General features: G+C 44.6%; 1 protein-coding gene across 1 annotated transcript; it reads left to right on the forward strand.

The window, feature by feature from the left end:
• Positions 1-983: 983 nt before the first annotated feature.
• Positions 984-26743, forward strand: Dnai7 (dynein axonemal intermediate chain 7). The gene is given in 16 exon segments (XM_048335271.1): positions 984-1071; positions 1421-1512; positions 4624-4725; positions 5707-5742; positions 5744-5845; positions 7146-7292; positions 9291-9394; positions 10531-10676; positions 10679-10830; positions 14759-14834; positions 16331-16491; positions 19364-19520; positions 21632-21846; positions 22850-23017; positions 24761-24874; positions 26471-26743. Coding segments are annotated over 16 exon segments (2133 nt in total).
• Positions 26744-26917: the final 174 nt, after the last annotated feature.

Here is a 26917-nt window from a genome sequence, read left to right on the forward strand (position 1 = left end):
GCTATTTAAACATTGTACTTGCTCTCTGCTATTAAGTAGAGACTTCTCCACTCCAAACTGGCAAATTTGCTCTTCAAGTACATTGAGTCATAAAAGTCCCTTTCATGGTTACAGACAGTTTTCAAGCTGTATTTACATATGTATTACTCTCTTTCTCATGTGAGTGTGATGAGTTTTTCTTTGCTGTTATTTTAAAGCTAGAGAAACTAGAAACAAGCAACTTACCTAGATTGTGTACATATGTCTTTCTCTTGTGTTGAGTAATTTACAAGCTGGTCTCCCTCTCTCTTTTTCTCACCCTCCCTCCACACCCCCCCTCTTTTTCGGTGCCAGTAGAGCCTTGAACTCAGGGCCTGGGTGCTGACCCTGAGTTTTTTTGTTGGTATTTTTGTTTTGTTTTGTTTTGTTTTGCTAAAGGCTAGCGCTCTACCACTTGAGCCACAGCTGCACTCCCAACCTTTTGGTAGTTTATTGGATTGATAGTCTCATGGACTTTCCTGCCTGGGCCGGCTTTAAACCAAGATCCTCAGATCCTAGCCTCCTGAGTAGCTGGGATGACAGGCATGAGCCAAGCCGATTTTTCTTATTTGTTTTTTGAAGTGTGCACATTTGGAGGTTATCTTGTCTACATGAAAAATGGGTTTCATGAAAGCAGAAGTGTTTTTCATATTTAATATTTGAGGAATCTCTCTCTCTTTCTCTCTCATCTCTCCCTCCCTCCCCCTCCCCCTGCAATGCTGAGGCTTGAACTCAGGGCCTGGGCACTGTCCCTGAACTTCTTTTGCTCCAGGCTAACACTCTTTCATTTGAGCCACAACACCACTTCTGGCTTTTTCTGTTTATGTGGTGCTGAGAAATCGAACCCAGGGCTTCATGCACGCTAGGCGAGCACTCTACCACAATGCCACCTTCCCAGCCAGGAATGTGATTTTTAGGTAACTTGGAGGCATGTTAGTAACCTTTTATGTGCTGTGGGCTTTGTTATGGGTCAGGAGAAGAAGAAAAAACTCACCAGAGCTGAGCGACTGAGGCTGCAACAGGAGGAAGAGGAGAGGAGACTGAAAGAGGAAGGTGCAGAATTTTCCATGGTCTTTGCATATAAATGGGAAACTAACCACAGCCTGCTATTTCCATGCCTGGTCATTTTCTTTTCAAAATTCTTGACATAGGGTGAAAAAGCTAAGGGACAGCCCCTAGGCCCTGAGTTTTCACCCTAAAAGCATCATTATACTCTAGTACTGTTCTTTAATTTCCATCTATTTGAGGTTCCAGTCTCACAGGCTTTCCTGCCTGCGCTCTCTTTGAACTGTGATTCTCCTATCTCAGCCTCCTGTGTAGCTGGGATTACAGGTCTGCCCACCAGCACTGGGCTGGTAGTGATCTAATCACTGAGCTCATTCTTTGTGCTTTGGTTCTTTAGAGGAAGCCCGGTTGAAACTTGAGAAAGAAGAACAGGAAAGGCTTGAACGGCAGCGAATTGCAGAGGAAAAATGGCATCAACTTGAAGAAAAAGTAGGTTGACATTAGTGATGGCTTTTGTGGGGGGAGGGGAAGAGGCTGCCTGCCATCAGGGTTTCAGGCTCACGAGGCAGGCAGTCTACCACTTGAGCAGTAAGTAATGTTCTTCTTTTTAAACTTTATTTTCATTATCATTAAGAAGTTGTACAAACCACTTTCAATTCTGCAGCTCAATGTGAGGACGATGCATCTTGATCTACGTCACCTCTCCCATCCATCTCCCCATCGCTCCCCACCCCAACCCTCCCTCCCCTCAAGTCATCCAATTTCATTTCCACCTGTGGACAAAGACTATTGGCTGCATTCACCCTCCCTTCCTCTCTCTAGTAGTCATTTCAAGATGCTCTGGGTGGTTCAAAGGAGTTACTCCATTGGACCCCTCCCCTGAGTGTATCATACTTTAGGTCATAAGTATGGGTGTGGCCCTGTATATGTTCACATCTATTTTATAAATTAAGCCTAACTTCCATATATGAGAGGAAACATGCATTCTTTGTCACTCTGGACCTGACTTAGTTCAATTAATAGAATTTTTTCAGGTCCATCCATTTGTTTGCAAATGCCATAATATCATTCTTCATTATGTATGAGTAAAATTCCATTATATTACATAATATATAAGTATATATATATACAAATAAATATATGTATTATATCATTATATCATTATATGCACTATAAATATGATAGATGATATATAATATAATGTTATATAGAATATATTATATAATAATATTACGTATATGATATACTATATGATATAGATAATTTTATAATATATGACATTATTATATATAATGTTATATAAGATATGTATCATACTATATAATATATAATTAATATATAATTACATGTACATATGTGTAATATATAATCTATAATAAATATCATTAGATTATGTAATATATAACCTTACATATTATATGTCTGTCATATAATCTGTATTATATGTTGTATATATAATATATTATATACATATAGATTATATAATATAGATGATCTATATTATTACATATGTATGTATATTTCATATATACAGGTAATGCTGCAGATTATATTCAGGGCCTCATGCTTGCTATGCAGAAACTATTTTTGTTTGCCAGTCCTGGGGCTTGAACTTAGGGCCTGGGCACTGTCCCTGAGCTTCTTTTGCTCGAGGCTAGCACTCTACCACTTGAACCACAGGACCACTTCTGTCTTTTTTGGTGGTTCACTGATATAAAAGTTTAATGATCCTTCTTATCCAGGCAGGCTTTGAACCTCGATTTTCAGCCTCAATGAATAGCTAGGATTACAGGCATGAGCCACCTGTGCCCAACTTTTAATTAATTAATTTTGTATGTGCCAATATTTGGGGCTTGAAATCAGGGCCTTGATCTCTTGCTTGGGTTTTTCACTCAATTCTGGGGCGCTACCATTTGAGCCACAGCTCCATTACCTCTTTTCCAGATTCATTGGGCATAAGAGCCTCATGGACTTTCCTACCCAGATTGGCTTCCAAACTCCATCCTCAGGGGCTGGGGATATAGCCTAGTGGCAAGAGTGCCCTGCCTCGGATACACGAGGCCCTAGGTTCGATTCCCCAGCACCACATATACAGAAAAACGGCCAGAAGCGGCGCTGTGGCTCAAGTGGCAGAGTGCTAGCCTTGAGCGGGAAGAAGCCAGGGACAGTGCTCAGGCCCTGAGTCCAAGGCCCAGGACTGGCCAAAAAAAAAAAAAAAAAAACTCCATCCTCAGATCTCAGCCTTTAGAGGAGCTGGGATTACAGGCATGAGCTGCTGCACCTGGCGGCTATTGTTGGGCTTGTTTTTGTGTTTTGTTTTTTTCCAGTCCTGGGGCTTGAACTCAGGGCCTGGGCACTGTCCCTGAGCTTCTTTTGCTCAAAGCTAGCACTCTACCACTTGAGCTACAGCTCTACTTTGGCTTTTTTCTGCTCATGTGGTACGGAGGAACTAAACCCAGGGCTTCATGAATGCTAGGTGAGCACTCTAAGCCACCTGCCCAGCCCCTTCTGGGCTTCTTGACGTGGCTAGGATGACAAGCACAGGCCGCCATGTACTAGTCCTTCATTGAGAAGGGGTCTTGAGGACTTTCTGCCCAGGCTGGCTTCCCAACTGTCATCCTCCCCATCTTAGTCTCCTCTATAGCTGGGATTACAGGCTAAAATTGAATTTTAAAACATTTATTAGTAGCCCTGTGGTTTGAATGCAGACCTTTACACTTGCTGCATAGCCCCTAATAGTAAGCCTTCAGCTACCTCCTCCTCCTCTTCCTTCTTCCCTTCCTCCTCTTCCTTTTCATCCTCCTTTTTCTTAGCCCCTCAGAGTTCATGGAAGAAAACTAGTTTTCTGGACCTTTCTATTAGATCCAAAGCAAGGAATGAGTAAAAGTGAGGAAGCCAAGATAGCCTAAAGATGACTTTTACACATAAGTGTGTAAAATCTACATAATCTAGAGTCCGCTTTTGCAACACTGATTTGAGATGCAACATCTAGGCAATATCAGTTGTATGCAAAGCTATTTAAATTTCCATTTTGTTTTATTTGTTTTGTTTTTTGTTGCCAGTCCTGGGGCGTGGACTCAGGGCCTGAGCACTGTCCCTGGCCTCTTTTTTGCTCAAGGCTAGCACTCTACCACTTGAGCCATACTTGGCCGTTTTCTATATATGTGGTGCTGAGGAATCAAACCCAGGGCTTCATGTATATGAGGCGAGCATTTTACCAATAGGCCATATTGCCAGCCCCTAAATTTCCATTTGAAATGACATAGCCAAAGAAATTATAGATGGTACTTTTGGAGCAAAAGTAAAATGAAACAACAGATTAATGCTAGCACTGGCAGCTCACACCTGTAATCCCAGCTATTCAGAAGGCTGAGATCTGAAAATCAAGGTTCAAAGCCAGCCCAAGCAGGAAAGCCCATAAGACTCTTATCTCCAATGAACCACCAGAAAACCAGAAGTAGGGCTGTGGCTCAAGTGGTAGAGTGCTAGCTTTGAGCAAAAGAGCTCAAAAGAGCAAAAGAGTCGAGTACAATCCCTATGACTGACCAAAAATAAAAATAAAAGAGAGAGCAGATAGATTTATCTTTTCCTGCCTCACAGGATCTAGAGCGAAGGAACCAGGAGCTGGGAGAACTTTATCTATTAGAATTGTGTTTTCCAGAAGCAGAGAAATTAAAGCAAGAAATCAGATCTCTTTCTCGGGTAAGACAGACTCATTTCCTTCTTTGAGCTAATTGTTTCATAAGCACCAGGGAAATTTGATACTCATGTTGATCCCAGGAAACTTCCACTATATTTTTTTTTAAGTTCTCCTTTTGGGCTGGGAAGGTGGCTTAGTGGTAGAGTGCTTGCCTAGCATGCATGAAGCCCTGGGTTCAATTCCTCAGTACCACATATACAGAAAAGGCTGGGAAAGTGGCACTGTCGCTCAAGTGGTAGAGTGCTCGACTTGAGCAAAAGAAGCTCAGGGACAAAGCTCAGGCCTTGAGTTCAAGCCCCCAGACTGGCAAAATAAAAAAGTTCTCCTTTTAATCTCACCCTCCTAAGCTGCCTGTAGATGTTGTAGCGTTAGGCCCAACACAAATTGGTCTTCTTTGCCTCCTGTGACTTTCACACATATGTGAATGGGTTGAGCTGAAAGGTGAAGAGGTGATGGAAGAGTGGCAGAAGCAGTACTGACAGTGCTGGTGAAGATCCCATAGGGCTAGACTGTGGCTCAGTGGCAAAGCATTCACCTCACAAGTGCAACGTCCTGGGTTCGATTCCCAGTACCAAAAAAAAAGGCAAAGAAGATACAGTTTAAGTAAAATGAGAGGGCTGGGAATGTGGCTTAGTGATACAGAGTGCTTGCCTAGCATTCATGAAGCTCTGGGTTCAATTCCTCAGTACCACATAGACAGAAAAAGCTCGAAGTGACGCTTGAGGAAAAAAGAAGCCAGGGTCAGTGCCTACGCCCTGAGTTCAAGACCTAGGACTGGCACATATGCATACACACACAAATTTTTGGATGAAAGAGATCTGATGTAGTTGGTTATAATTTGGCTTGTCTAGAATTGCTGGTTAAAGCCATCAAAAGCTGTTGCAATTGGGAGAGGGGGCAAAAAAGAAAGAAAAATACACCACATTGAGAAGTGAGCCTTCCAGCAGGTTCTTTGTGTGCTCTCAAGCGTGTTTGTTCCCCAGTGGAAGCATTACATCGCGTGCGATGGGAACCCCGACCCCCTCGGAGTCTCAGGAAATGAACACGTTCATCAGCCTGTGGAGGGAGGAGCTCAATGAGACCTTCGAAACTGTGATTGAGAAAAGCAAACTCGTCCTGTATGTAAGTGTTGCTGCGTGGGCCTTTCAAACTGCCTGATATTAACCCCAGCAGTTACATCGATTAACAGTAGAAAAGTGCACAAGGAAAGGCCAGGCAGGGCTGCAGGTGCTGCCTGTAATCCCAGACTCGCAGGTAGCACCTTGCAAGTAGAGATGGTGGACTGAAAGAGTCCCTATAACAAACAAATAACTAAAGCTGTCCGCACTGTGGCTCACACCTGTAATCCCAGCTACTTAGGAGACTGAGATCCAAGTCCTGGTTTGAAGCCAACTCAAGACAAGAAAGTCTGTGAGACTGTTCTCTCCAGTAAACCACCAAAAGGCCAGAGTGGAGCTGTGATCAAGGGGTAGGAGACTTCATCTCCAATGAGCCAGCAAAAATCCAGAAGTGAAGCTGTGGCTCAAGTGGTAGAGTCCCAGGCTTGAGACAAAAAGCTGAGAGATAGAGTACCGAGGGAGGGAGGGAGGGAGGGAGGGAGGGAGGGAGGGAGGGAGGGAGGGAGGGAGGAAGGAAGGGAGGAAGGGATACTCCTTGGTAAATTTTAGAAGGTGGTCTCTCCCTTCCTTCCTCCCCTCCCTCCCTCCCTTCCTCCCACCCATCCTCCCTCCCTCCCTCCTCCCTCCCTCCCTCCCTCCCTCCCTCTCTCTTTGTGCCAGTCTGAGGTTTGAACTCAGAGCTGGGTGCTGTCTCTCAGCATTCTGGCTCAAGGCTAGTGCTCTACCACCTGAGCCACAGTGCCACTTCCAACCAATTTGGTTCTTATTTGGAGATAAGAGTCTCATGGACTTTCCTACCCAGGCTGGCTTTGAACCCTGATCCTCAGATCTCAGCTTCCTGAGTAGCTGGGATGACAGGTGTGAGCCCCAGTGCCAGCTCTTCTCTTATTTGGGGGCTTACCACAGGTAATTAAACCTTGGGGCTCCCCCTTCCCGGTGGATGGGCGCTGGCTCCCCAGATGCATGGCTGTAGTGGGCTGGGCTGGCGTCTCCCCTCTTTGCTTCAAGGCCTGTGCCATGAATGAAGGAACCTTTTTTCTTCCTAAACCTCCCTGCCTCTGGGATGCATCTACAGCCCCATAGCCCAGGGCCAGCCCCTCCCATCACGCCCCAGCCTCTATTGGGACCAGCTGTCACTCACCTGTGGACTCACTGGCCCGAGCCTGGTGACAGTTATTCTGGATTTCTTCTGAAATCATAGGATAAAGAGAAGGAGATCTTCCTTGGGCCCAAAGCGACAGGACTTCCCTTTTTCATTGCGCCTCTGCTTCTCGGTGGATTAACGATCTTTCTTTATATTCTAGTTAATTGAGAAAATGAAATTGATTCTCTTGGAAACTCCACGGTGTGATCTGGGAAGCAAAGCTACGATGCACTACAAAGGGTCAATCCACGAGCTGCAAGAAGTCCTCCATCTCAAGTTCAACATAGCTACAGAGCTCCTTCTTCGAGTATGTGCCTCCTTAACGATTATAAGCATTGGAGCTTTATGTACTGCACAAAGAACTGATCTTAGCTGGGTGCCAAGGGCTCGCACCTGTCATCAGAAGACAGAGATCTGAGGATCGTGGTTCATAGCCAGCCTGGGCAGACAAATCCATATGCAGAAAAAAGAAAGGAAGGAAGGGGGGAGGGAAGGGAGAGAAAGAGTAAAACTGAAAGAAGGAGAGAGAGGCGAAGGGAGGAAAGGAGGGGAAGGAGGAGGACGACAACGAAGACTAAGATGATGAGCAGGACTAATTGGAGCACCTGGTGGTTGGTCCCGATCAGGCTGGATTATGTCATTGCGTATGGGGTCCTGTGAGAACAGAGACTTGTGTCCCTGGCTCCTTACTGGCCACCCTTGGGATAATCTGATTGTCTCATGTTAGTGAATGCCCACGCGCATAATAATGCTGTTGTGAAAGAGGGTGCAGAATGGGGTGGCGAAGACCCTGTGCTCACAGAAGATGCTCTCTGGGGAATGAGGAGGGAAAGACTATAAAATCAGTGCTTTTCGGGCTCCTGTGTCGTGATGGGCTCAGGTAAGGGTCCACAAGCTGCCCAGGCCATGAGGGGCTGCAGTTGTAGAGGAAGATGTTGTTCTCAGAGTGTCAGTGTATTGGCCTTCAGATCACACCTGCCGTCCTAGCGACTCAGGAGGCTGAGATCTGAGGATCATGACTCAAGGCAAGCCTGGGGAAGGGAAGTCTGTGAGACTCTATTCTCTAATGAACCAACAAAAAACAACCCAGACACAACAATAAAAAAAAGAAAGCCAGGGCTTGGAATGTGGCCTAGTGTTAGAGTACTTGCCTAGCATGCATGAAGCTCTGGGTTTGATTCCTTGGTACCACATACACAGAAAAAGCCAGAAGTGGTGCCGTGGCTCAAGTAGTAGAGCGCTAGCCTTGAGCACAGAGAGGCTCAGGGACAGAGTCCAGGCTCTGAGTTCAAGCCCCAGGACTGGCCAAAAAAAAATCTGGAAGTAGAAGTTTGTCTCAGATGGTAGAGCACCAACCTTGAGTGAAAAAGCTCAGGGACAGTTCCCAGGCCCTGATTTCCCAGTATTGGCACAAATACAAACAAATCACTAGGACAAGAAATCTTTACTTACACAAATATGCTAATATCACCTAGAGAAAATGTTCTTTCCTTTTAAATTAAGCATATATTAGTAGTACAAGGGGTTTTCATTTTATAATTCCATAGATGGGTCAAATATCCTTCCAACAAGTTTATCCCTTCCCCTCCTTTCGCCATTTCAAACAGGATTGGGTGAGCTTTATTATGATTTCTTTATACTTGAAATATTTTGATCATCCTCCTCACACACCCTAGTAATATTTCCTCTCCCACTAATCTTCTTCCTCCCAAACTGTCCCTGTTTTCTACTTGTGTCCCATGATCATCTTCATCATCATCATCATTTTAGGTTCAGATTCAACATATTAGTGAAAGTAAAACTTTGCATGCGTGTATACATGTATGCATATGTGTGTGTGTGTGTGTGTGTGTGTGTGATATTACTGAAGCTTGAACTCAGAGCGTGGGAACTGTCACTTAGCTTTTTCACTCAAGATTGGGGCTCTACCACTTGAGCCACAGCTCCACTTTTGGCTTTTTGGTGGTTTAATCGGAGATAAGTGTCTCACAAACTTTTGTACTGACTGTCTTCGAACCTCGATCCTCAGATCTTAACCTTCTCAGCCAGGATTACAGGCATGAGCCACCAGTGTCTGGCTAATATTGACTTTGGAAGTTGGGCTCATCTCAAGCCATTTTCCCTTTTGGTAACCCCAATTAATTCGAGAATTATTGAGAACCTCCTTTGTCATTTTCATTTAACCTTAACTTCACCCAGGTGATGGGTTAACTAACAAAGGGAGTCATTGAGGAAATAACTTACCCAAGTTGCAATTTTCTGAGACCTTTGGGTCCTTTTTAATGTGTTCCTCTTTTTCTTCTAGCAAGCTAGTAATTTAGCCGACCTGGACAGTGGAAATATGGAAAAAGTCATTAAGGATGAGAATATTAACCTATACTTGTGGGCAAACCTCAAGAAGAACCCAAGGTACCCCAGGGGTGACCCTTCCCCCATGAGCAGATGCTGGCTGGGGTGTGTGCTTGGAAAAAGTATGTATTGGGATGGCAGCCATTGTGGGTTTGAATCATAGCTCTCCATTTGCTTAGCAAGTTCCTTCTTCTGGCCGACCTCCATGACACAATGACTGGGTAGGTATCTGTTTGTGCCAATCCTGGGCCTTGAACTCAGGGCCTGGGTACCATCCCTTAGATTTTTCTCTCAAGATTGGTGCTCTCACCACTTGAAGCACAACTCTACTTCCAACTTTTTGGTGGTTCATTGCAGGTAAGAATCTCACAAACTTTTCTGAACCATGATTTTGAGATCTCAGCCTCCCTGTGTCATTAGAATTACAGGCTTGAGCCCACAGTACCTAGCTTCATATTGGTTATTATTTAGACAGTTTGTGCCTTTTCCTTAATTTTCAGCCAAGAAGTATCTTTCTGAGGAGTAACAACAAAATTTCTGATTATTTGGTTGCTGCTTTATCTTAAACATTTCAAGTTAATTGGATGGGGATGGTAGTGAATTTCAAAGGTAAATAACCAGAATACATAAGTTAAGAAGATGGCTGGGTATTGTGAATTATAGCCTTCCTTCCTTCCTTCCTTCCTTCCTTCCTTTGCTCTTTTGCTCAAGGCTAGCACTTTACTACTTGAGCCACAGCTCAAGTAGTTCATGGGACATAAGTGTCTCACAGACTTTTTTTTTTCCAGGGCTGGCTTTGAACTATGATCCTCAGATCTCAGCTTCCTGACTAGCTAGGATGACAGACATGAGCCACCAAATGCTGAACACACTTATAATATGAACTGTTTCCTCCAATTAACTAGCAAAAAGCCAGAAGTGGAGGTGTCACAAGTCTTGAGCAAAAACAGCTAGGGGATAGTGTTCAGGTTCTGAGTTCAAGTTCCAGTGTTACCACAAGAGAGAGAAAGAGACGGACAGATATTACCATAAAGGGAACAAGAGTGTATAGAGGTATAAAGTCCAAAATAATGCTCTGAGAAGGGTCCAAATGCTACAGGAAAACCAACCAGGATGGGTGAATTTCACGTGGGGTGTGAATTACACCTCATGTATCCTCAGGGCTCACCCTTTCTTTTCCCACGAATTCCTGACAGGCACAGGAGTGTCCGCTTCTCCCAGACCCGAATGGGATTTGAAATCCCAAGGATTTTAGCCACGAGTGACATTGCCCTGCGCCTCCTGCACACGCGCTACGACCACATCACGCCGGTGCTCCCCGTGCTCAGCCCACAGGAGAGGAACCCACCGTGCCCAAGCCTGGCAAAGGAGAGCCGACTGCCCCGGAGACAGACGAGCAGGAGAACAGAGATGGAGAGAATCAAGAAAGCGAGTTCATGTTAACTCAGGATGAAGAACAGGAGAACAAAGATCAAGTCAAAGTCGAAGTCCAAATGGTAGGGGACATGTTCATGTCCACACTTGGTGGTTCATGCAATAAATGTTCCTTGACAGCCGGGTGCTAGTGGCTCACGCCTGTCATCCCAGCTACTCAGGAGGCTGAGATCTGAGGATCACGGTTCGAAGCCAGCCTGGGCAGGAAAATCCCTGAGACTCTAATCTCCAATGAACCACACACACAAAAAAGGAAAAACCAGAAGTGGCGCTGTGGCTCAAGTGGTAGAGCGCCAGCCTTGAGCAAAAGAATCTCAGGTCCTGAGTTCAAGGCTCACAAGCAACCAAAACCAAAGAATTTTATAGAGTAAAAGTGATTAATTTTCTCGTTACTACGCTTCTCTCTGAAAACATGGCCAGCTTCACATACATTATTTGAGCAATTTAATGACCGCCATTTGTAGTTAGTCTGTGCTTGTTTGCATTGTCAAATGAAATCTTACAATCTTGACACTGGTCAAGATGTATTCTACTCATAAACCTACACATTGAATTGCAAACCCTTTGTAAAACTACTTAAAGGTAATTTAAGACGTTAAAACAAAAATCTCTTTAGAGAATGGTCCAGGTGGCATTTTAAAACTATGGCCACTAGGGGACGCATGATACCATATCTTAATATAAATGGATATTCCTAAAATACACATTTTCCCCAATTAATAAAAAAAATAAAGCATTTAGAAAGACCTAATTTTTATTGTTTTCAAGGATTTAGTTACTGTATTTATTATAATAAACTTAATTGAGCATAAGATTCCACATTTTGATCAGGTAGAACTTTCTGTTTCAGTAGAGTGAATATTTTATGTCATCTCTTTTTTTCATTTCTTTATTGTCAAAGTGATGTACAGAGGGGTTACAGCTTCATACGTAAGGGAGTGAGTACATTTCTTATCCAACTTGTTACCTCCTCCCTCATTTTTCCCCTGCTTCCCCATTTTCCTCTCCCCCCCCCAAGAGCTGTACAGTTGGTTTATACCATATAGTTTTGTAAGTATTGCTGTTGCATTGGTTTGTCTTTTTATCCTTTGTCTTTCTATTTTGGTATTTCCAGGAAGACCTAATTTAACTACAGTGCGTTTATGAATAACATTTAAAATGATAATTACCTGTAGAAATATTTTGATGATCTAAAGTGCATATATAATGGAATATAGGTCTTTATATCTGAACAAACAGATAAAGGATTGAATCTAAAGATTATCTATATAATACACTTATACTTACATATTATATATTACATATATAACTAGTCAAGTACATTAATAACATAGTATCTAAGTATAACAACACATTATAAATTAGATAATATATAATATGTAATTTATTATATTCATGTGTATAATATATGCTAATATGTTAGCATATTATGTACACCATAATTATCTGCTATTATATATAATATGCATTACTTATTTTACTTTTCACACTTTTATTATCTTCTATAAGGGCTTCAGCATGATCTTGCTATTCATAATCTTGCAGTTTTCTAGAGAAGAGTAACAGCTACATAATTCTGATAGATGCACTCACATTGTACATGATAATTAGTGATAAATACCAAGGCCTGGTGGCTTCCACATTTCTTTATGTATTTACTTATTTTTGATCTGAGACCAGGACTCAAACTTGGTACCTGATGCTTTTGTTCGTTGACTACCAGTTGAATCACGCCTTCAACCCCAAGACTTGGTTTGTTCTTTTCCTTTATCTTTTGGTCCATGACCAGGGGGTTCCCAACTTCAATCCTAGCTAGGATGCTCAGTTCTGGAGGAACTGAGCATTTTTGTTTGTTTTTTGTGCTACTCCTGGGGTTTGAACTCAGGGCCTGGGCACTCTCCTTGAGCTTTTAGGCTCAAGGCTGGTGCTCTACCATGTGAGCCACAGCTCCACTTCCAGCTTTTTGGGAGCTTAACTGGAGATGAGTCTCATGAACTGTTCTAATCAGAAAAGTCTGTGACACCTCATCTGCAGTTGATTAGTAAAAAGCTGGGCTAGGGTTGTGGCTCAAGCCATAGAGCACCAGCTGTAAAAAAGAAAGTCATCTGAGTGTGAGACCTGAGATCAGGTTCTGATGAAGGGGTAGGAGAGAAAAGGAGACGGGAGGAGGAAAGGCGAGAAGAGATGAAGAGAGGAGAGAAGAAGAAAAGAAAGGGGAGAGGGAGATAAATTTATCCAAAATGAAAATAAGAGAAAAGACCTAAGAGACTTAGGATAACTTTTCTCTCTCTCTCTCTCTCTCTCTCTCTCTCTCTCTCTCTCTCTCTCTCTCTCTTTGTGTGTGTGTATATGTGTGTGTGTGTGTGTGTGTGTGTGTGTGTGTGTATTAGTGCTGAATTTCAAACTCAGGGCCTAGTCGCTGTCCCTGAGCTTTTTTGCTCAAGGCTGGTGCTCTACCAATTGAGCCACAGCACCCCTCCTGCTTTTTTGGTGGTTTATTGGAGATCATAGTCTCACAGATTTTCCTACCTGGGCTGGCTTTGAACCTTGATCTTCAGATCCCAGCTTCCTGAGTAGCTAGGATGACAGGCGTGAGCCACCAGTGCCTAGTTTAGATGATCATTCCTCACTTATACTGGAAATGAAGCAAGTAATGCTGCTATTTTCCAAATGCACCTCCGATTTTTTTAAACCAAGAATTGATTCTAAAGTTATAAGTAAATAGAAATGATCTTTTAATGGGTTTCAGATGAACGTTTTGTGGAGCTTCTGTAGTGAGCAATAAAATCTAGCCCATTCTGTCAACCTCACAGAGTTCAAAGCAGACATTTTACAGCAGTACAATGTCAAAATGCTATTTCATTAATAATTCTCAACAGTCAGGTACTTTTGTGATTGTGGTTATTCACTGGTTTAATGTTGTATCTTCATTTGAATATTTAGTCGGTCTGGAATTCTTTTTAAAATGAGAAATATGAATCTAATATTTTTGTGTGTGCTAGTACTTGAACTCAGGGCCTGGTGCTGTCATTTAGCTTTTTTGCTAACGGCTGGAATTCTACCACTGGAACCATGTTTCCACTTCCTTTTGGTGTTTAATTAGAGATAAGAGTCTCTACAGATTTTGCTGCCCAGGCTGGCCTCGAACCACCGTCCTCAGATCTCAGCCTCCTGAGTAGCTAGGATTATAGTATAGTAATGAGCAACCAGCACCTTGGCTATAAATATATTTTATTACAAAGCTTAGCTAGCTCTCTCAAAACCTACAAACTTTCTATTGATCTGAAATGGTATGTCGTAGATTCTCAAATACGTTGCAGGATCTATTTTAGAGGCTACATTTATTTGAGTTTCACTTATTAATCTGTTCATAATATAATTTATGTTTTTATATCAAATTCAAGTTGCAAAAATAACAAAAATTCATAAAGTACCAGTGCACCTATAGCTTACCAACAAAAACTTCTAGTATTATACAATTTTCTTTCCATATTTAAAGCTTGGGAAGTAGAGGTGTGGCTCAAGTCGTAGAGCACCTGCCTTGATCATAAAAGCTCAGGGACAGCACACTGGCCCTGAATTCAAGCCCCAGAACCAATGCCAAAAATAAAACTTTAGCCAGGCACTGATGGCTCACGCCTGAGTATCGTGGTTCAAAGTCAGCCTGCACAGGAAAGTCTGTGCGACTCTTATCTCCAATGAACCACCAGAAAACTGAAAGTGGAGCTGTGGTTCCAGTGGTAGAGCACCAGCCTTGAGCAAAAGAGCTCAATGACAGCACCTAGGCCCTGAGTTCAAGCCCCTAGACTAGCAAATGCACGCACAGACACACAAATTATTGATATCCAGGTTTATGCCAGAGCAGATGTCAGTGTGGACACTAGGGTTAAGGTAGCAGGCATCTTAAGGGAAAATGGGACACCAGGGGGCAGCCTGTGGGCCGAGCCCACGCTGGTCCCCCACACCCATCCTTGTGGTTTTTTTTTGTAGATCCCTGTCAATGAAGACTCAGAAGTCCCGCAATATGAACTGGAGATGCAGTTATTAAGTGACAAAGTATTAGAAGGTATTCCAAATGTACTCATCAGAGTGTAGCTTTATTGAAGTTTTCTTCACACAAAACTAATGTAGGGCCTGGTCCTGGTGGCGCATGCCTGTCATCCAAGCTACCCAAGAGGCTGAGATCTGAGGAATTCTGTTTGAGGCCAGCCCAAGCAGGAATGTCCATGAAACTGTCATTTCCAATTAACCAGCAAAATGCTGGAGGCGGAAGGGTGGCTCAAGTGGTAGAGCACCATCTTTGAATGAAAAAGTTAAAGGACAATACCCAGGCCCTGAGTTCAAGCTCCAGGACTGGCACATACACACAAAAATACTAATAATGATTACAATTTATTTAACGTATACCAGGAAAAAGGAACAGTACCTTAGTTGTTTTGTTTTTTGTCAGTCCTAGGGCTTGAACTTGGGGCCTGAGCACTGTCCCTGGCTTCTTCTTTTGCTCAAGGCTAGCGCTCTGCCACTTGAGCCACAGCGCCACTTCTGGCTTTTTCTATATATGTGGTGCTGAGGAATGGAACCCAGGGCTTCATGTATTTGAGGCGAGCACTTTACTACTAGGCTATATTCCCAGCCCCCTGCCCCCCATTTTTTTGTGCTGGTCCTAGGGCTTGAACTCAAGTCCTGGGTGCTATCCCTGAGCTTTTCCCTTTTTTTGGAGGCTAATTGGAGATCAGATTCTTTCCTGCCCAGGCTGACTTCAAACTGCAATCCTCAGACTAAAAGCATGAACCACTAGTACCCAGCTTTGACCTTATTTTTACTGAAAAACAAAAAAAAAAGACCTGTAATTTCATATATGGACCAAAATTTACTTTTAACATCTATCTTTCTTTGTCTTTTGAATTCTAAGCTCTATAATGTCCAATTTTAAGAAATTTGTGTAATGATCATATTTGTGTTAAACTGTTTTACTTTTATTAAAATAAATTCAGTGCTTGCTTCATACTTACATTGCAATGGTCCTTGCAAAAAGGTATCCTGCAAATTCACAAAGTGCTCCCTATTTTTTCACAATATTTTATTTAAATAGTAACACATACCTATGATACTATTCCTGAAAAGTCAGCAAATCCTTTGTCTACATCACCCCATCCCACAAGCCTGTCTCCACAAAGGCTAGGGCTGTGTGAGCCTAACATGTTTGGTAGAGGGTTCAATACGAGCTCCCTTTACTAGGAGTAGAGCTTTTAATTCACTCCCCTAAAACAAGTATGTTGGTGGGTGCAGTGGCTCACGCCTATAATCCCAGCTACTCAGGAGTGAGGTCTGAGGATCAGAGGTTCCAAGCCAGCCTGGGCAGGAAAATCCATGGGACTCTTATCTCCTGTTAACTAGTAAAAAGCTGGAAATGGAGCTATGGTAAAACCCCAGCCTTGACTAAAAACGCTAGGGGACAGCATCTAGGCCCTGAATTCAAGCCCCAGTAACAGTGTAGGAGTGTGCATGCGCACGCACCTGTCATGATCTGTTTCACCACCGTGTGGATGTGGTTGCCTTTAGCTCAGAAGTTCCTAGTGGAGGACGCCCCTGAGAAGCCAGAGGTGAGCGACATGTACGACTTGGACCTGTGCCAGTTCATGATGGTGGGTGGGGTGTTTCACCTGGACATCCTGCAGCTGCCCCCGCTCTGCAAGCCCGCCAAGGGCTGGATGATGGTGGAAGTAGGTAAACCCTCCAACTCAGGCTCACCCGCAAACCCCGTCCCCATGTTCTGATTTCCTTCCCCTCCATCTCAGCATCTGGTTGATCTGGTTGAGCAAGCTTACAGGAAGAATAGAGCATTACACCATCTTCAGGGGCCGGGCTGAGTGGTTCATACCTGTAATCCTAGCTACCTCGCTGAGGAGGCTGAGATCTGAGGATTATAGTTCAAAGCCAGCCTGGGCAGAAAATTCCTTGAGACTCTTCATCTCCTACTAACCAGCAAAAGGCTGGAAGTGGATCTGTGGCTCAAGTGGTAGAGCGCCAGCCTCGAGCAAAAGAAGCTAACGGACAGTGCTCAGGTTGTGAGTTCAAGCCCTTTCATGAGCATGGTGCACACATGTGCACACACACACTCACACACAACCATCTTCATTTTATAGGTAGTAACATTTTGGATCTGATAATAGATGGTTCTAACAATAAAGAATTTAAAAGCTAAAATTCATATCTATTTACTTCATCAGACACCGGCAAGCTCGATGACTTGCTAGTTAGGCCGCGGTCATAGTCGAGATCAGAGGTGAACAGGTTTTGTTCTGTGGACAGCCCAGGGGTGGATATTTCCAGCTGTGTGCATCACACCAGCTCTGCTGAAACCACACAGGCCTCCTAGCACCAAAACTGCTATTTGTAGATTCTCATCCACTAAGGGTTTTGGGGAATTCTTGTATTTACAACATTTTTTTTTTTGGTCAGTCATGGGGCTTGAACTCAAGACCTAGGTGCTGTCTCTGAGCTCTTCAGCTCAAAGCTAGCACTCTACCATTTGAGCCACAGCCCCACTTCCAGTTTTCTGGTGATTCATTAGAGATAAGAGACTCACAGACTTTCCTGCCTGGGCTGGCTTTGAACCTCAATCCTCAGATCTCAGCCTCCTGAGTAGCTAGGATTATAGGTCTGAGCCACTGGCACCTGGCTACAACAGTTTTTGTATTAATTTTTTAAGTCAGGGGACTTGAACTCAGGACCTGGACACTGTCCCTGAACTCTTTTGCTCAAGGCTAGCACTCTACCACTTTGAGCCACATCTCCACTTCCGGTTTTGTGGTGGTTCATTGGAGATGAGAGTCTACAAACTTTCCTGCCTGGGCTGGCTTTGAACCATGATCCTCAGAACTCAGCCTCCTAAGTAGCTGGGATGACAGACATGAGCTACCGTACCTGGGTACATAGAGATTTTTCCATTGTCCTCTCCCCCCAACTAGTTTTTTTTATATTACTCTTCTTTTCTCTGCCTCAAGGACCCTCAAGAGCAGTGGTAAACTGAGGCAGACATCTCTGTAGGGTGGGCTGCTCAGGGGCAGTCCTTGCTGTCTCTATAGAAAGGACTATGCTGAGCTGGCAGTCTTCTAGGATCTACCCCGAACCTTATTCTTGGATTTTCTAGAATCTTCTAATTGTACTGTTCCATGCTCTGCTATGTCGACACGTCTGCTTTCCTCTCACAGAGGCCTGCCCCCCCGCCCCGCCTTTTCCTCCTGAGGTTCTTGTCCATCACTTCCCAAGCTCACTGCAGTTTAACCTCACCTCATGTTCTTTATTTCCTGATTCCTAACATTTGTAATTATGCCCGATTTCCCAGTTCCATCTCTGCCGCCTTCAGATCAAGCATGCGCCTCTCCTCTCCTGGGAAAGTTGCCATCTGCGTTCTGTATGCTTGATCCCTCAAAATCTTAACAGTTATCTTTTCTCTTCAACATAAGGCTTTGGGGCTGGAGGTTTGGCTCAAGTGCTAGGGCCTAGCAAGCACAAGGTCCAGAGATCAAAACCCTATAGCACTAAATAGCAACTTTGGAGGGTTGCTTAGAGGAATGGAATGAGGGAAAAACTCATCATAGAATCTGTCTCATAGAGCCAGATTCCTGTGGCTCACACCTGTAATCCCAGCTACTCAGACGACAGAGATCTGAAGGTCCTGGTTTGAAGCCAACCTAGGGAGGACTCTTAACTCCAATTAACCACCAGAAAAACTGGAAGTGGAGGTATGGATCAAGTGGTAGAGCACCAGCCTTGATTCTAAAAGCTATAGGACAGTGCCTAGTCTGTGAGTTCAAGTCCAAGTACCACTAATACACACGCGCGCACACACACACACATACACACACACTGGGCGCCAGTGGCTCACACCTGTCATCCTAGCTACTCAGGAGGATGAGATCTGAAGACCTTGGTTCTAAGCTGGCCTGGGCTGAAAAATCCATGAGACTCTTATCTCCAATGAACCACCAGAAAACTGGAAGTGGGGTTGTGACACAAAGTGGCAGACCACCCTGGAGCAAAAAGAGCTCAGGAACAGTGCCCAGGCTATAAGTTCAAGCCCTGTAACCGACAACTAAAGAAAAATAAAATCTGTGGATAAGAGAACCCAAGGGCGGTGCTTATTTAAAATAAGACTTTTCTGTTGAGTAATGGGGGAGGATGGGAAGAGGGGGAGGGCAGGAGGGAGGGTTGAGTCTAAAGTATTTTCACATGTGTGTGAAATACCATGATGAAACCCCATTGAAAAGGAATATACACTAAAAGCATTAATGGCAGGAATGCCCAGAGCTGGTTGGGGGGGGGGGGAGGGTATGGGTAACAAGGGTGGGTGGGGGTGGATGGAGAGGGTGAGGGTGAAGGAGATTGGTGGTGATCAGAATAATCGGTCCATGCGTGAACATGGAATAGTGAGGTGTGTGGAGGCTTGGGGAGTGTGACGGGATGTGATAAATCTGACGAGGAACAAGTCAATGAACCTCTCGGAAGCACATGGGAGGGGAAAGGCTTCTATCTTCCATTGGTATTTCCAGCCATCTTCTAACGTGGTGGTGTTGTGGTCATTTTTAAAAGATACTCAAAGGAGGATTGCAGAATTTTACATACCCTCCAGAGAACATGGAAGAGTTAGATCCGGAGAACACCTTTCCGCCCATTGAAGTCATCCTGGAGATCCCAGAGAACGTCGTCTTTTTCGAAGACCCGATGGTTGTAAGGTGGGATCTTGAAGGTACAGTAGTGCCTAAACCTGGCTCTCATAACCGTGTCATGAAACAAGGGCTGAAGCTACTCAAGAGGCTGAGACCTGGAGGATCACAGTCCAAAGCCATCCTGAGAGGAAAATCCTCCAGACTTACCTGTAATGAACCAGCAAAAAGCTGGAAGTGGAGCTGTAGCTCTAGTGGAGAGCCCCAGACTTGTGTGAGAAAGCCAAGTGAGAGCTCAAGGCCCTAAGTTCAAACCCTAGTACTGGCACAGGAAAAGGAAGAAAGCAGGCAAGCAGCCAGGTACTGGTGGCTCACACCTGTAGTCTTAGCTACTAAGGAGGCTGAGCTCTGAAGATCACAGTTCAAAGCCAGCCCAGGCAGGAAAGTCTATGAGACTCTTAGGTCCAATAAACTCAAAAAAGGCCAGAAATGGTGGTGTGGCTCAAGTGGAAGAGCACTAGCCTTGAACCAAAGAAGCTAAGGGACAGCACCTAGGCCCTGAGTTCAAGCCCCAGGATGCACCAAATAGGAAGGAAGGAAGGGAAAGAAAGAGGGAGGGAGGGAGCCAGGGAAAAGGGAAAGAGAAAGAGAGATGATAAATCCTTATATAAGCCAAGATAGATAGATAGACAGACAGACATGCACACACACACATATAATTATATGCCAACTCTACCTTCTATTTGCTTTTTTTTTAAGATACTGAGTTTTGAACTCAGGACCTCATACTTGCTTGTCAGGCACTCTACACTGAACCATACCCTTTTCCTTTTATGTTTTGTTTTTGTTTATAATAGCATCTCATTTTGTTTCTGCCTGGGCGGGGCTGGACCACAGTCATCCTGTTACACCTCCTGTGTAGCTGGGATGAATATTGCATCCCATTATACCTAGCTTCTTCCTGCTTGAGATGGAGAGTCTCAATCACTTTTTGTACGTGCTGACCTCAAACCTTGACCTTCACATCTCAGCCACTCAAGTAGCTGGGATTACAGGTGTGAGCTACCTTGCTCATCTTTTTATATGCTTTCGATAGAGCTGAGTAGAAGTTGTTTTTTCTTATCCTTAGTTCTTTTTTTCTGCAGTCCTGGGGCTTGAATTCAGGGCCTGGTTGCGATCCTTGAGCCTCTCTGCTCAAGGCTAGCTTGCTACCACTTGAGCCACAGTACCACTTCCAGCCTTTTCTGTGTATATGGTACTGAGGAATCGAAACCAGGGCTTTGTGCATGCTAGGCAAGCACTCTACTACTAAGCTACCTTCCCAGCCCCTCTTATCCCTAGTTCTTAAGGTCTTCATTTCTTCCATAGTCTTTGACTATATCATTGTGTTTTTTAGAAAAGGAAACAAATGAAAAGAAAAAAGAAAAAAAGGAAGCCAGGGGCTGGGAATATGGCCTAGTGGCAAGAGTGCTTGCCTGGTATACATGAAGCCCTGGATTTGATACCTCAGCACCACATATATAGAAAACGGCCAGAAGTGGTGCTGTGGCTCAAGTGGCAGAGTGCTAGCCTTGAGCAAAAAGAAGCCAGGGACAGTGCTCAGGCCCTGAGTCCAAGGCCCAGGACTGGCCAAAAATAAATAATAATAATAAAAAAAGGAAGCCAGCCTGGGCAAGAAAGTCCAGGAGACCCTTACTTCCAATTCCCCAGTACAAAGCCAGAGCAGAGCTGTAGCTCAAGTGGCAAAGCCTCAACTTTGAGCAAAGAAGCAAAGGGAGCCAGATGCTGGTAGCTCACATCTATAATCCTGGCTACTCAGGAGGCTGAGATCAGAGAATCACAGTTCAAAGCCAGCCCACGCAGGAAAGTCTGTGAGACTCTTAACTCCATTGAACCACCAGAAAACCAGAAACCAGAAATGGCTCAGTGTAATAGAGGGCTAGTCTTGAGCAAAACTGCTCAGGGACCATGCCCAGACTGTGAGTTCAAGCTCCCGCCCCCCCCCCCCCCCCCAGCCCCCCCCCCGCCCCCAGCAACTGACCCAAAACAACAGCAACAAAAGCCAAGGGAAAATCTGAAGCCTTAATTCAAGTCAGGCCAATTTACACACGTTGAAATTATTTTAGTGGTTTTATTTGTGTTCTCTTTGATAGAGAAACATGAAAGCAATGCTACTACTGCCTTTGTTCTCAAGGTCAGCGCTGGAAGACAGACGGCATTAGCAATGTGTCCTATATGGAGGAAGACAAGCTCCTGTTATTCAGCTTGGAGACGCCTGGCCCCTTTGCCTTGGTACAGGACGCTCATGCTAACATGCCCTACCTGTCATGGGAGCTGACGCCTCTCAATCTGAACCAAGTCCTCCTGACAGTGACCACGTTGTTCACTGAGTTCCAGATACAAGTTAAGGTGAGGCTTCAGGGAACTTAAAAGTAGGGTGTGTGACAAAAATCAGCCACCTCTGCTTGATAGAGTGAAATAGAATTCTTCCTAGGCACCAGTGGCTCACACCTGTAATCCCAGCTACTCGGGATCACAGTTCCAAGCCAAGTCTAGCAGGAGAGACTTTTTTTCTTCTTCCTTTTTGCCAGTCCTGGGGCTTGAACTCAGAGCCTGGGTGCTGTCCCTGAGCTTCTTTTGCTCAAGGCTAGCGCTCTACCACTTGAGCCACAGCACCACTTCCGGCTTTTTCTGTGTATGTGGGACTGTGGAATCGAACCCAGGGTTTCATGCATGCTAGGCAAGCACTCTACCCATAAGCCACCTTCTCAGCCCTGCTGTGAGAGACTTAGAGCAATTAACTACTAAAAAGCCAAAAGTGGTTTGGGTTGGAGGCGTGACCAAAAAAAAAAAAAAAAAAAAAAGAACACTCACCCGGAGTTCAAGCCCCACAACCAACAAAAGCAAACTAAACATTAGGCAATTCCGCATTATGTTTAATCTTAAATATGTTGTTAAAAAAAAGGGGGGGGAGAATAACCGTGATTGTTTTAATAACTACTTAAATTCAGTATGAACACACAGTGTTCTTAAGTCATAATTGATGAGATGGCGGAAAGTGAGATGTCTTTAATCCTTTGATTATTCGGAAGGAGCCTAGAAAGGAGGTACTAATTAAGGATCAAGCCTAAAACAGGCCCATCCTACATTCATCGTTTACTGTAGAGTGGCGTGTGATTTTTAACCAACAGTGTACAGCTAGGTGCCTGCATTCACACTCGTTATCCTAGCTACTGAGAAGGCTGCACTCAAGCCTGTCTCAAACACCAAAAATAGTAATAATAGTAGCAGTAATAATAAAGAAGTATATAGTATAAAGAGCATGAAGCCAAACAAAAGTGATCACTGTGCTTATGAAAGCTTCTCTCTCTCTCTCTCTCTCTCTCTCTCTCTCTCTCTCATTTAAACTTAGGAAAATGTCTGTATGTTATCTTCAATCAAGCTGAAAGACCCACGGCCTGTTTCTAGTTTGGAAGGAAAATGGATGGCTCCGATTCCCTTCATTACTGCTTTGAAAAAAGCTGGGCTGAATATCTTCCCTACCCAATACTCTCGTTTTTATGTGACTGGTAACAAAAAGGCAAGAATGAATCTCTCAAACTTATTTGGACATGGAGAGGGCGGGCAGGCACAGGACTTTCTATGTCTTTAGGTATACCGTGAGTTTTAGGTTTTAGTTGTTTGTTTTTAACAGTGCTAGGGATTGAAATCAGAGCTTTGTGCATGTTTGGCTTGGTAGGCTGGTGCTTTTTCATCTGAGCCATGCCTCCGGGCTGGCTTTTTGCTAGTTGTTTTGGAGATGGAATCTTGGGGACTTTTCTGCCTAGGCTGGCTTTGAACTGTCATTCTCTAGCTCTCAGCCTCCCAAAGGCATGGGATTAAAGGCTAGTGCCACCACACCTGGTTGGTGAAAAGATCAGAAATCCAGACTTCTTTCAGCTGAATGATCTTCCTCGGGAATTAAACCTGAACACAGTGTGGTACTTATATTCACCCATGGAGCAGATTCAATGCAAAAACATCCTGAGCTCCTCGTTTTATATCATTTCTTTCCTTTTGTGTGGCTAGGTGGATGACAAGTAGAATGTTTCTTTCATTTATTTCTTTGTGTGTGTGTGCACCAGTCCTGGGGCTTGAACTTGAGGCCCAGGCACTGTCCCTGAGCTCTTTTGCTGAAGGCTGGGGTTCTATCTCTTGAGCCACAGCTCCACTTCCAGCTTGTTGGTGGTTCATCGGAAGTGAGACTCTCACAGTTTCCTGCCCAGGCTGGCTTCTACTCTCTGAGTAGCAAGGATTACAGGCGTGAGCCACCAGGTATGGCAGGTTTCTTAAAAGAGTAAATAAACCTGTACATTCTGGGAATAATTAGATAGCTAATGGTATGGGCATAAATGCATAGGTGCAAACAAACACATGCACACCAGCTAGGTGCTGTCTTTATGTGTGGCTCCTGCCTGTAATCCCAGCTACTCAGGAGGCTAAAATATGAGAATCAGACATGAAGCCAGCCTAAGCAGGAAAGTCCATGAGACTCTTATTGGCAATTAACCAGCAAAAAGCCAGAAGAGGAAGTGTGACTCAAGTAGTAGAGCACCATAGTGCACATGTACATGCACACACACACACACACACACACACACACTCACACACACAATGGAATTTTACCCCTCTGTTAGGAAGACTGTTATTATATCATTTGCAGGGAAATGGCTGGACCTAGAAGAAATCATGTTAAGTGAAATAATCCAGGCTCAGAAAGACAAAGGATGAGTGTTTTCTCTCGTGTGGAAGTCAGATCTAATTCATAAGTACTATGTAAACATATACAGAGTCATATGCATATGTGCACAAACATTAGCTACAGTTTGGTATGTGCAAGGGAGGATTCCAGTGGTAGGAGCCCTTTGAACAACTTAGAGCTTCGTGAAATGAATGCTATGAAGGTGGAACCTGGGGGTGAAGGAGAAGAGGGAGGCTAAGGGGAGGGGAGGGGAGGGTGAATGGAGTCCTCGTATTCAATGTCCAGAGGTGAAGATAGAGGCAGGTGGTTTGAGGGGAGCGGTAGGGTGGGTGAGATGGCGTGAAGTAGATCAAGATCCATCATTCTTATACCCCGCCATATTGAGTTGAAACCCTTTGGTACACCTACTTAAAGGAACATGGAAGAGACCATTTCTGCTCAACTGATCAATTGGGCTTTCCCTTCCAAAAGGATTAGATGGGTAAAATTAGTTCTTGTGTGGGAAGAGGGGACCACAGGAGGCCAAGATGGAGGGGCTGTGTGGGGACGCTAAGACCACATCTGCCTGGGTCCTCTCCGCAGCTTTCCTTGGTGGAAATCAGAGCCTACCGACAGATGGCCTTGCTTAGCTCCGCCTTCGCCTTCAGCTGGAGCAAGTGGAATTCAGTATGCAACTATAAGAAAGTTATATTCAAGGTGTGTATGCTATGCAGGATCCCCCAAAACTCCCCACTTGTAACACAGAAAGCTCAAGAACTCAATCATGTATGCCAAGTCTTCCCCTCAGAGGGAAACTTTTACCATTTACTACTCACAGTGTTTTCCAAGTTCAAATTGTTGCCAGGTACTGATGGCTCCTGTCTGTTGTCCTAGCTACTCAGGAGGCTGAGATTTGAGAATCTGAGGTTCAAAGCCAGCCCAGGCAGGAAAGTCTGTGAAACTCTTGTCTCCAGTGAACCACCAGAAAACTGGAAAGTGAAGCTATGGCTCAAATAGTGAAGGGCCAGCGTTGAGTAAAACAAAACAAAACAAAAAAACCAAGGGATAGCATCCAGGCTCTCAGTTCAAGTCCCAGTACCTGCACACATACATCCAAATAAGAATAAAATATCAAACTTTTTAACTGGCCAAAAATAGAAAGCCAATCTTAGCTACTCCGGAGGCTGAGATTTGAGGATCATGGTTCAAGGCTAGCCTAGGCAGGAAATTCCATGAGACTCTTATGACCAATAAACTACTCAGAAAAATCCAGCGAAGTGGCTCTGTGGCTCACGTGGTAGAGTGCTAGCCTTGAGCACAATGAGGCTCAGGGACAGTACCTAGGCACTGAGTTCCTAGAGGGTAGGATTAATGTTAATTATTAATAACATTAATATAATTGAATTCATATTAATAAGATTAATATAATTGGTAGTTTTCTTTCCCAGAGACCAAGTTCAGTAGCTCACACTTGTAATCCTGGCTCTTCTGGTGGTAGAGATCGTCTTTCTCTGTTACATTCCTAAAGCCTAAATGAGCACCTAGCAGGTGATCAAAACACAAGCAATAATTGGTGCACAAATGGATACTTGTGGACAATTACCCCAAATACCAAGATATAAATTTTCATGATTTAAAAGCAAGTCAAGGGCTGGGAAGGTGGTTTAGCAGTAGAGTGCTTGCCTAGCATGCATGAAGCCCTGGGTTTGATTCCTCAGTACCACATACACAGAAAAAGCCAGAAGTGGCGCTGTGACTCAAGTGGTAGAGTGCTAGCCTTGAGCACAAAGAGGCTCAGGGACAGTGCTCAGGCCCTGAGTCCAAGCCCCAGGACTGACAAAAATAAACCAGTCACCCAGGCTCAGCACTCCAGCTTCTTGGGAGACAGAAAAAGAGACGGAAGTTCAAGGCCAGACTAGGGAAAAAGACATTTGAAAGACTCCATCTCAACCAGTGTCAGGGTGTGGTAGGAGCATGTGTTTGTCCTCCCCAGCAACATAAAGAAAAAAGCACCAATAGGAGGATCACAGTCCAGGCTGGCCTAGGCATAAAGAGTAAGACCCAACCTCCAAAATAAGCAATGCACAAAGCTGGCTGGAGGCGTGATTGAGGTGGTGGAGTACCCACCTACTAAGGGGAGAGGCCCGGAATGGAATCCCCCCCCCCACAAAAAGATCCAGCCCACTAAGGGCGGCTGGAGAGCCTTTGTCTGGCACTGTTGGGCCTTGATTTAGCTGCCTTCAACAATACCCAACCTCCGATGTCCTGGCGGGAAGCAGGGCGCTAAAGGGCTCGGCCGCCTCTCTCCTCCAGGTGAGGGAACAGTTGACCGTCGAGCCTGCCCGTCCGCCCTGGGACCTGCTAATGTTCAGCGGCGACCGAGCCCAGAAGCTGAAGCTGACCGAGGAGAGCGACGTGTTCTCCGAGACGGTGGAGGAAGGCACGGAGTTCCACTCCAGCCTCTACCACATGGTGCAGGACTTCGCGTCGCCCGAGGCCATGGAGCGGATCCGAAAGTCCACCAGCCAGTACGTGGACTCGGTGTGCCACCTGCTGCTGTCCACCAGGATCATCAGCTTCTCCTAGCCGGGGAGCGGGGCGGGGCCCGGCCCGGAGTGTGGCCAATGACCGCCCGCCTTCCCCACACGCCATTAAAGCCGTCCAATCACACTGGAGATGCAAATTGGGTCCCTATGCCAGTGAGGGGTTTTGCTTGGAAGGTTTGGCTGTGTCTAGCCATCCACTCTATGGCTATTTGAA

Source organism: Perognathus longimembris, chromosome 27, assembly GCF_023159225.1.
Source record: "Perognathus longimembris pacificus isolate PPM17 chromosome 27, ASM2315922v1, whole genome shotgun sequence".
NCBI lineage: Eukaryota > Metazoa > Chordata > Mammalia > Rodentia > Heteromyidae > Perognathus > Perognathus longimembris.